The 11134-nt window shown below is 41.6% G+C and overlaps 1 protein-coding gene and 1 pseudogene across 1 annotated transcript; both read right to left on the reverse strand.

The window, feature by feature from the left end:
* Positions 1–5842: 5842 nt before the first annotated feature.
* Positions 5843–6450, reverse strand: LOC127192441 (high mobility group protein B2-like; annotated as a pseudogene).
* A 317-nt stretch (positions 6451–6767) lies between these two features.
* On the reverse strand, positions 6768–7105 carry LOC127192442 (pancreatic progenitor cell differentiation and proliferation factor-like). The gene is made up of 2 exons (XM_051149708.1): positions 6958–7105; positions 6768–6925 (listed from the first exon to the last, which is right to left on the reverse strand). Exons 1-2 carry the CDS (start codon positions 7103–7105, stop codon positions 6768–6770), a joined length of 306 nt encoding a protein of 101 aa, XP_051005665.1.
* Positions 7106–11134: the final 4029 nt, after the last annotated feature.

The raw sequence follows: 11134 nt of genomic DNA on the forward strand, positions 1-11134 counted from the left end.
TGCACAAACACACACATTAACACCACCAACATCAAAACACAGGAATTAACAGTCATTGGTCATTAATATCTCTCAACATCAGTGGACTCATTTCCCCAATAAAAAGACATGGGCTAACAGAATGGGTAAGAAAGCAGGATCCATCAATCTGCTGCATACAAGAAACATACCTCAGCCGAAAAAATAGACACTATCTCAGAGTAAAGGGCTGGAAAAAGTTTTCCAAGCAAATGACTCAATAATCAAGCTGGAAAAGCCACATCTAAAAAAAATAGACTTTCAGCCAAAATTAATCAAAAGAGATAGGAAGGACACTTCATATACATCAAAGGGTAATCCATCAAAATGATGTCTCAATTTTGAACAACTGTGCCCCAAATGTAAGTGCATCCACATTCATAAAAGAAATAGTACTAGTGCTTCAATCATGCATCAAACTCCACACATTAATAGTGGGAGACTTCAATAACCCAACTCTCCTCTTACCAATGGACAGGTCAAGACAGAAACTAAACACAGAAATAATGGAACTAACCAACATTATGAATCAAATGGACCTAATGGGTATCTAAAGAATATTTCATCCAAAAAAAAAAAAAAGCCTTCTTCTCAGAACCTCATGGAACCTTCTTCTAAACTGACCATGTCGTCTGTCACAAAGTGAACCTCAACAGATTCAAGAAAATTGAAACAACTCCTGATGCCTTACAAGACATCATAGATTAAAACTGGACTTCAACAACAACCGATACAACAGAAAGCCTACAAATTCATGTAAACTTAGTAATTCTCTACTCACTGATCAATGGGTCAGAGAAGAAAAAAAGACAGAAATGAAAGACTTTCTAGAATTCAATGAAAGTGAAGGCACAATATACTCAAACTCATGGGACAAAATGAAAGTAGTGATAGGAGGAGAGTTCATAGCACTAAGTGCTTTCATAAAGAAATTGGACTCCTTGGCACAGGAGACAACTTCTTGACTAGAACACCAACAGCCCAGGCCCTACGATCAACAATCAATAAATGAGACCTCATGAAACTAAAAAGCTTCTGTAAGGCAAAGGACACTGTCAACAAAACAAAACAACAGCCTACAGACTGGGAAAAGATCTTCACCAACACTACATCTGACACAAGGCTAATATACAAAATATATAAAGAACTCAAGAAATTAAGTACCACCAAACTAAATTATCCAATTTAAAAAAGGGGTTCAGAGTAAACAGAGAATTCTCAACAGAGGAATAATGAATGGCAAGAAACACTTAAAGAAATGCTCAAAGCCCTTAGTTACCAGAGAAATGCAAATCAAAACTACTCTGAGATTCCATTTTACACCCATCAGAATGGCTAAGATAAGAAACTCAAGTGACGGCACATGCTGGCAAGGATGTGGAGAAAGGGAAATACTCCTGCATTGTTGGTGGGAGTGCAAACTTGTACAACCACTTTGGAAATCAATCTGATGCTTTCTCAGGAAACTGGAAATAGTGCTACTTCAAGACCTAGCTTTACCACTCCAGGGCATATACCCAAAAAATGCTCCACCATACAAGAAGCACATTTGCTCAACTATGTTCATAGCAGCCTTATTCATAATAGCCAGCATCTGGAAACAACCTAGATGTCCCTTAGTCGAAGAAGGGATAAAGAAACTGTGGTACATTTACCCAATGGAATACTATTCAGCCATTTAAAAACAAGGAAATCACCGGGGGTGGTGGTGCACACCTTTAATCCCAGCACTTGGGAGGTAGAGGCAGGAAGATTGCTGTGAGTTCAAGGCCAGCCTGGTCTACAAAGCAAGTCCAGGACAGCCAAGGCTAACAGAGAGACCTTGTCTCAAAAGACCAAAAGAGCAAAAAAAAATAAAATTAAAATTAAAAACAAGGAAATCATGAAATTTGCAGGCAAATAGACGGAATAGAAATGATCATCCTTAGTGAGGTGACCCAGACCCAGAAAGATACACACGGTATATACTCACTTATAAAAGGATATTAGGCCAACACAGATGTCCTCTGAGAGACTTCATTTAGCGGGGAATTGGGACAGATGCTGGAACTTGCAGCTGGACTCTAGGTGGAATGCTGAGAGTTATATGGAAAAGTAGGGGGACAGAAGGACCTGGAAGGGTCAGGAGCTCCACAGACAGACCATCAAGGCCTGCGGATCTGGACGCAGAGGAGCCCTGCACAAACTGATGCACCAACCAAGGACAATGCAAACAGAGAACCTGACCCCTGTTCAGATGTCGCCAATGGACAGCTCATTCTCTGAGTCGGGGAGGGGGGGGAGGGCGGGGTTGAGAACTGCCTCTAATATGAACTCTGGTGTCCATGATTTGATCACTTTCCCTTGGTGGGGCCACGTTACAGACACACAGAGGAAGGGGATGCAGGCTATCATGGTGATACCTGATATGCAATGGTGAAAGGTGGGGGAGGGGAGGCCATGTCAGATGTCTAGGGGAGGAGAATAGGGCGGAAGAGGGAGGGAGGGTGGGAATGGGAAGAGGGAGGGGATAACAATCAGGATGTAATGTGAATGAATTATAATAAATTAAAACTTAATAAATAAATAAATCTGTGTGCTTTCCCAACATTTTGCTCTTCTCACTGCCCCCTGAGAGATAGCTCTGGCAGTTTGGCCTCCAATAAATCTTTCTGCCCTCAGAGAGGTTTAGTTTGGTAGTTTCTCTGCGCCCATCACATACAAGGATTTTTCCTTTCCCTTTCATTATTCATTTTCCCCCATTTCTCCCTTTTCTTCTCTTTTCATTAAGTAATGTTAAGTCATCTGCCACTTCTGATACACATCACCCTCTTTTCTTCATTTATTTGTTTATTTAATCTCTTTACAGACCAATCCCAAACCCCTACCTTCTCTCCCCTCAGACCTACCCATAAGTCCCCTCCCTCCTTTTGCCCCCTCTTCCTCTCACTCTTCCACGGAACTCCCAGAGCTCCACCTACTGTTTGGCTATGGGTCTCTGCATCTGTTTGCAGAAGGCAGTTATGCTAGGCTCCTGTCTTCAAACAGAGCAGAGTATCATTAATAGTGACTGGGTTGGCCCTCTCCCATGGGGTGAGTCTCAACTTAGACCAGTCATGGATTTGACATTCCCTCAACCCAGAACCACCGGTCCAGGGATAGTACCACCCACAGTGGGCTGGACCCTCAACAATAAATCACTAGCTATGAAAATGCCCTACAGGCTTGTATATGGTCTAATCTCTTAGAGTCATATTCTCAATTGAGACTCCCTCCTCTCAGCTGACTTTAGCTTGTGCCAAGCTGGCATAAAAGCACCCAGCACATCTATCTGCTCAGACCCAGTCATTCACTTGGGACTCTGTCACTGAAGACAACCTGTTGGTCTATGTCAGACGCGCTCTCCTGCTTGCCTGCTACCAGGGACCCCACCATAATGGTTATGGATTCTAACCTTCTGAAACCATAACCCCCAAACTAAATACTTTCTTTTATAAATTACCTTTGTCACTGTGTCTTATCATAGTAATCAAAAGGCAAGTAAAACAGTGTAAGGGTTCTTGGCTACCATGCATGAAGCACTAGGTGTAACTGCCTGTACTAGTTATTTCTAAGAAGATGAAACAGAGCAATGATAAAGAGATGAGATCTGGGAGTTGGAGAGATGACTCCATTAAGAAAACACCCTGCTTTTGCTGAGTGCCCTATTTCTATTGCTGGCACCCATATCACACATCTCACAAAAACTGAGTGGGAACAAAGACTCATTCATCATTGCCTAAATACCCACACTCAGAACCACAGGCGAATTCTGGAGTGAAATTGCATGGATTGAACTAAAACGTGTAAATGTTTTATCTATTTGCACATCAGTCAAACATCAGTAAAATGGGAATAAAACTATTTCTACTGTAGTAATATTGGGAAGGTGAGATACCATATACAACATATTTAGAACAATGCCTGGAAACTCGGATATGTTCATCGATAAGAAGATGAATGGGAGCAGGGAAATAAGGAAAAAAATAATGCATTTTCATCATCTTCCAAAGGGTTAAGCTGGCAACTCTAGTGCTGATTTTATTCCAAATCAAGAATAACTGCCATTAAGAAACTCTTAGATACAGTGTTATACCATATTGAGAGTTTTATCCTTAGCAAAAAGAAAAATGCCTACATGATAATCTGCACTGTGGCTTGGTTTTCATGCTTCTGTGCTATCGGATCGATACCTCCAGTTCAATATTTCTGAGAACTATATTGTGAAATCTACTTTTTAAAAGCTGAAAAAGAACCTTTCTCTTCAATTTACTGTTGCCCTCCAGTTGTGGGGAGGGCTTCACTTCTAGAGGAGAGGATAAGACTTAGGGAAGGGCCAGGTATGGTGGGACATGCCTGTAATCCCATCACTCGGGAGGCAGAGGCAGGCATATCACTGTGAGTTTGAGGCCAGCCTGGTCTGCAAAGTGAGTCCAGGACAGCCAAGGCTACACAGAGAAACCCTTTCTTGAAAAACCAAAAAGAAAAGAAAAGAAAAAGACTTGGGGCAACACAAACACAACCATTCCTTATTGACATGAACAGCTTAATAAATAGTTATAAAGAATACACACACACACACACACACACACACACACACACCTTTATCCAGTCCTCTAAATTGATTTCCTCATGTGCATTCTGCTTTGATTATTGGCAGTGTAGACCAAAATTTAGAGGTACATTGCTGTGTTTTGGTTTCATTGCGAACCTCACAAAATAAAGTAAAAAGATTTGAGCATAAAAAATAAATTATTTGATTCCTTTTTCAAAACATGACATTTATTTGAAACTCTGTAGAATTTAATAAATCATCAGTGTTCAAGATAAAATTAAAGTTATCATTGCCTTCCCATATTTAGAAAATGTGCTTTGTCATGTTCCGCAATTTATGTTGGCCTTAATATCATGCTAGATAGAGGTGATTTTCAGAGATTTTTCTAAAAAAATAAGGAAAGATTAAATATAAAATGTGAAAATGAACGATTAAGAATCATAGACTGAATTACAATGAATATGTGTCTTCATGTCTTGCTAGCAGGAGTGTTAAAAAGACTACGTGGACAAGTGGTGTTCATGAGGAGCACCAATGGTTTGGTTGGTTCGTTGGTTAGTTGGTTGGTTGGTTGGTTTTGTTTGTTTGTTTTGGGAGTTTGGGTTTTTGTTTTGTTTAATATACATTATTTTATTACAAATTTTTTTTAAAAAGCAACATCCTAAAAAATTACTGGTAATACAAATTCCATTTAGTTGTTGTTGTTGTTGTTTGTTTGTTTGTTTTGCTCTGTTGGTTTTTGGTTTTTTTTCTACCATAAGAAATTTTTTCCTTTTTTATTATTAATTTATTCATATTACATCTCAGTTGTTAGCCCATCCCTTGCATCCTCCCATTCCTCTCTCCCTCCCGCTTTCACCCCCCCCCCATTCCCCTCTATGTCTGTGACTGAGGGGGACCTCCTCCCCCTATATATGCTCATAGGGTATCGAGTCTCTTCTTGGTGACCTATTATCCTTCTTCTGAGTGCCACCAGGCGTCCCCATCCAAGGGACAGCTACCATAAGAAATTAAAGAAACCGTTAAATATTTAAGAACATTCAACATCAAAAGCTTTAAATCTAACTGTTGTAGCCTCTGAAAAAGCTACAAACTTTTTTTACGTATTTTTTCTACAAAGAATCTCATCAGCTATACAAAAATCTGTACAGTTTTTACACTGAAACTAATGTTGTGCTGCACTTTCAATTTCACATTCTTAGCAAAACAGTTGCCTGAGCACATACGCTCCACACATTTTAGAACAGCCATTTATTCTTCATCCTCATCTTCCTCCTCCTCCTCATCTTTGTCATCTTCTTCTTCCTCCTCCTCTTCCTCATCTTCTGGTTCATTCTTCTTTGAGCCTGATAGCCTGCTGGGTCCCTTCTTTCCAGCTTCACTTTGCCCTTAGCACGGTGTGCAGCAGTGTCCTTTTTCTACTTCTCCTTCAGTTTAGCTGCTTTCTGCTCATAGAGTTGTTTATCTTTGACGGATTGTTCAGATCACGTCTCACCCAGTTTCTTTGCAGTATCTCCAATAGACAGGCCCGGGTGTTCACTTTTGATCTTTGGGCGATATTAAGAGCAAAACAAGAAGAAGGCAGACGTGGTCTTTTTGGAGCATTGGGATCTTTTCTCTTCCCTTTCTTAGGCCCTTTGGGAGGAACGTAATTCTTCATCTCCCCGTCATATCGAGCTTTGTCGTCTTGGCCAAATCTTCAAACTTTGGCTTTTCCTTTCCAGACATGGTCTTCCATCTCTCGGAGCGCTTCTTCAAGAACTCAGCGAAGTTGACGGAGGAGTCGGGGTGCAAGTCTGCAAGAAGAAGGCGTAGGAGGACATTTTGCCCTGCGGCTTGTTGAGGTCTCCTTTGCCCATGCTGACGGCACGCAGTGTCTACCTGTTGGTGCAAGGGCTCCCCTCAAAGCCCAACAGAGATACTTCCTTCCCCAAGCTCTGGTGAGAACTGGTTTCTTGTTTTGGTTTTGTTTTTTGAGGGTGGCTGCTGGACGTTTGTTTTCTTCTTGCTGTAAGGCACAGTTATGGGGTCAGGAAAATTCAGTGTTGTGAACTACGAGGGAGCTCTCTCCAACTCTTATTGGTATCTTTCCTAGTTTACAGGGTAGGGTGAGTTTGGTGGATGGGACTCTGGGTTAGCTCCACTGAAGCTTGTGCTGGCTGGTGATTCTACCAGATCAGCACAGGGGGGCTGGTATTAGCCAGGCCAGGATGATTGACTGGTTGCTTCTTCCTCCTTTCAGGAGCCAGGTCACCAATGACAGGGTTTCTGGGGGCCTAGAGGGATTCTTCAGAGTGCTCAGCAGATTCCAGCACTGTGGCCATGAATGGGAGGAAGCTGGCCCATCAGTGGCCGGGATCGGCCTTGAGGAGACCCAGGAGTGGGGCGCAGTATCCCCCAGTCCTCCGTACTTCCACAGGAGCTGTTGCTGGAGGAGGAGCCTAGGTGTCGCAGGTGTGTAGTGTAGTAGTCACGAGTAGCCATGAGCGGGCCTCTGGAAGGGAGGGCTGCCATGCTTCAGCACCTGGGCACTGCAGAGACCTGAGCAGAACGTGAGCCCAGTCACCGCACACTGGAAGGGGCTTCGAGTCCCCCAGGCCCTGGCAGCAGGGGCTTCAGAGCAGCACCAACCAGCCCAAGCCGGCTCAGCAGCGCCTGTCCTTGCAGACTTGGGCGCACAGTCACAGACGGCAATCTTGGGGATGCTAGACCACAGAACCCATTTGCTGGGACCCACGGAACTCTAGTACTGTACGACCCTCACGCTCGATGCATAGACGAATAACCCAATAGTTTTCATTTTAGCTATAAAGTGTCTATCTGAGAAAGCCTATTGTCGTAACAACTGGAAACTGAAACTGTTTTTCTTCTAAGTGATAACATTTTGAGAAAACTACAGTTAGACAAGGATCTTCAAAAAGGTATAAGGAAACCACTGAAGAAGAGATTATTTGAAGAACAGCTGTGCTCATGTTTGTTTTAAGATTTTAAAGAATCGATCTAAGATGACAGTGCTGATCACACACCACTTCCAACCACCAGGACAACCAGGACTGCACAGCGACCTAAAGACCAAACTGAGAGCTACAAAACACCAGTGCTGCTGATTCCCAGCTGAGAGGAACCCACACTGTGTGGAGCATGGGTTGGTCTGACCCCTGACCACCCAGCTAACCCACACAAAAGTCCTGGGGGACAGGCCACATTAGCCACCATCTTGAGAAAGACTGTGAGACACCCATGTAGCTTTGAGCTCTCTCTGCCCATCTGCTGCTTAACGGATCTGGGACACAGAGCAGACAGGCAGAGCTGAGTCCTGACACCAGCCACAATCCACATTATCTGTCATCAAGAGAAAGAGTGTGAGGCACACAAGAAGCTTTGAGCTCTGATCTCTCTCAGCACCCCAGCTGCTTAGTGGCCTAGGCCATCTGGGTCACAGAGCAGATAGCCAGAACCCTACCATCTTGAAAACGCCTGTGGAGCACCCGAGCAGCTTTGGGCTCCAAATCTCTCTCAGTGACCGAGCCACTTACCCGATTGGCCCATCTGTGACACGGAGCATACAGACAGAGCTGAGTCCAGGCACTGGCCACAATCCACATTAACTGCTGTCTTGTTAGCAGCTTCAGGCATGGATCTCCTCCACCCGTCTGACACAGCTAGAACACAGAGCAGACAGACTAAGCAGAGACCTGGGCAGGCCACAACCACATGTGAGCCACTGGTGAGCAGATTTGGACTCAGATCTCTCTCCACATGGTACTGGCATAGAAATAGGCTGGTTGATCAATGGAATCAAATAAAAGACCCAGACATAAACCCACACACCTATATACACATGATTTTTGACAAAGAAGCCAAATCCATTCAATGAAAAAAAGATAGCATTTTCAACAAATGGTGCTGGTCTAACTGGATGGCCACATGTTGAAAAATGTAAATATATTCATAGCTATCACCTGCACAAAACTGACATCCAAATGAATTAAAGACCTCAACATAAAACTCGACACACTAAATCTGTTAGAAGGAAAAGTGGGGAAGAGCCTTGAGCTCATCGGCAAAGAAGACAACTTCCTGAACAGAACACCAACAGCCCAGGCCCTAAGATCAACAATTAATAAATGAGACCTCATGAAAATGAAAAACTTCTGGCAGGCAAAGGACACTGTCAACAGAATAAAATGACAGCCTACAGACTGGGAAAAGATCTTCACCAACCCTACATCTGGCAAAGAGCTAATATCCAAAATATATAAAGAACTTAAGAAATTAAACACTCATAATTGGACATTAGTCCCATAATACAGCATAACTACACTACAAAACAGAGTTGGAAACATCAACCAACAACTGTATGACGTGGACCTAGACCCTCTACTCAGGTGTAGTAGCACAGTCTCCTTGTGGGTCCCACGTGTGGAGAGTAGGGACTACTTCAGACATGCACTCTGGCCACCAAAATTAGATCACTTCCCACTGGCAAGACGGCCTTGCCAGGCTACAAAGGAAAAGGTTACAGCTAATACAGATGAGACTTGATAGGCTGAGGTCAGATATTAAGGGAAGAGGGCTTCTCTATCTGAGTACTAAGGGAGGGAGAGAAAGCGTATGAGGGAGGGAGGGGGGATCGGGAGGGAATGAGGGAAGGGGCTACAATCAAGATAAGAAGAATTTAAACTGCAGAATAAACAGGTAACTTATATTGTTAATCCCCGGGAGGGAATATATATCCTCGGTGTAACAGATAGGTAAGATTCTATAGAAATATAAGGTAAAATAGTCAGATGAGTTCTTCAAAAACCTCATAGACATACAGAACATGGCAGAGTCTGGGTCAGAGTCAGGGTTAGGGTGAGAGGGCTGGTGTTATGGTTTGGGCTGAGGGTTAGAGTTAAACAGAGTTAGTGTTAGGGTTAAAATTTTATGTTAGGGTTAGGGTTGGGGGTTAGACTTTAGAGATACAGTTAGAGTCCATATGAAAATTAATATTTGTGTGTACATGTGAAAATATATATTTATACATGTGTATATTTATTTATATGCATTTGTATATTTGTGTTCATATGTACATTTATGATTACATGCATATATTTATACTTGTATATATTTGTATATGTAGGTACATGTGTATGTTCTGTGTATACATGTATGTATTTATGTTAGTGTGTATATGCATAAACATTTATGAGTATGTACACATGTATATATCTGCATGTGTGCATCCACAGTATATTTATGTTGTGTAAATGGCTATGTTTGTGCATGCTCACATGTATATTTATGTTCGTGTGTATTGACGTGCATATTTATGTGTGTACATGTGTATATTTAATGTATGTATGTATGTATGTATGCACTTTTGTGTAAAAGTATATATTTATTTTTGTTTTGACATGTGCATATGTATATGTATTTACTTGTTTATATTCTTATTTGTATTTGTGTATTTTATGTGTATGAATGTGTATGTTCATGTGTGTACATGTAATATTTACATTTGTACATGTGTATATTCATGTATGTGTGTATACATCTTTATGTTTATGTCTGTTTTATATGTATATTCATATTTGTAAATGTATGTATGCATATGTGTACATGTGTATATTTATGTGTGTACATATGTAAGTTTATGTGTTTGTATGTGTATGTTATTGTCTGTTTTGATATATATATTTATTTGTATGTTTATGTGTGTGTACAGGTTTATGTTTATGTGTATACAAGTGTATAATCTGTGTGTCCCCATGTGTGTACATGTGTGTGTTTATTTTGTGTGTGTACGTGTATATATTTATGTGTACTTAAGTATATTTATATGAGCATACATGTATATTAATTTGTGTGTAGATTTGTATATCTATTTGTATTGCTGGACTTTCTTGGACCCCCCAGTGATATAAATAATGACACAGAGGCTTTTTAATATTTTAAAGCTCAGGCCTTCTAGCTGGAGCTGACTCCCAGCTGCTCTAAACCTACCCCTATGACCCACCTAGTGGCCAGCTCTGCCTCTCTGCTCCACTCTGGTCCATTCATTCACCTCCGTGTGCCCTAGTGAATCTCCCCATCTGATTCTCCTCCCAGAGTCCCTCTCTCTGCCCATAAGTCCTCCCTCCATTCCTGTTTCAGTACTAGTTGTCAGCTCTTTATTAAGCTGATCAAGAGTGAGGAAGGTGTAAGTTTACAAAATACTGAAGCAGGTGATAACCCATAATAATAACAATACCAAAATCCAGCCAGTGCTCAGCTCTCTGCCAGTGCAGAACTAACAACGTAATAGTACAAGAGCAACCTTCACACAGCACACCCCAACATATGTGTACACATGTGTATCTTTGTGCATGTACACGTGGATGTTTATTTTTTTATGTCTACATGTCTATATTAGTGAGTGTACTCTCTCCTAGGTGCAATACTACAGCTTCTAAAGCATTTAACTTAACTTCTACTGTTTTTTTATCTATACATTCTTGTGTTGCCCAGCTATTCTAAACAAGCTCATTACCTAAATTGGCAGTTTGCACTTCTTGAGTA

Source organism: Acomys russatus, chromosome 7, assembly GCF_903995435.1.
Source record: "Acomys russatus chromosome 7, mAcoRus1.1, whole genome shotgun sequence".
Taxonomy (NCBI): domain Eukaryota; kingdom Metazoa; phylum Chordata; class Mammalia; order Rodentia; family Muridae; genus Acomys; species Acomys russatus.

Bases quoted from the DNA above. Each gene is read 5' to 3' on its own strand.
- LOC127192442 (XM_051149708.1), bottom strand. From the start codon at position 7,105: ATGGCAGCCCTCCCTTCCAGAGGCCCGCTCATGGCTACTCGTGACTAC. The intron at 6,926-6,957 runs AAGGCCGATCCC...ATGGGCCAGCTT, and splicing joins CCCCACTCCTGGGTCTCCTC to CCTCCCATTCATGGCCACAG.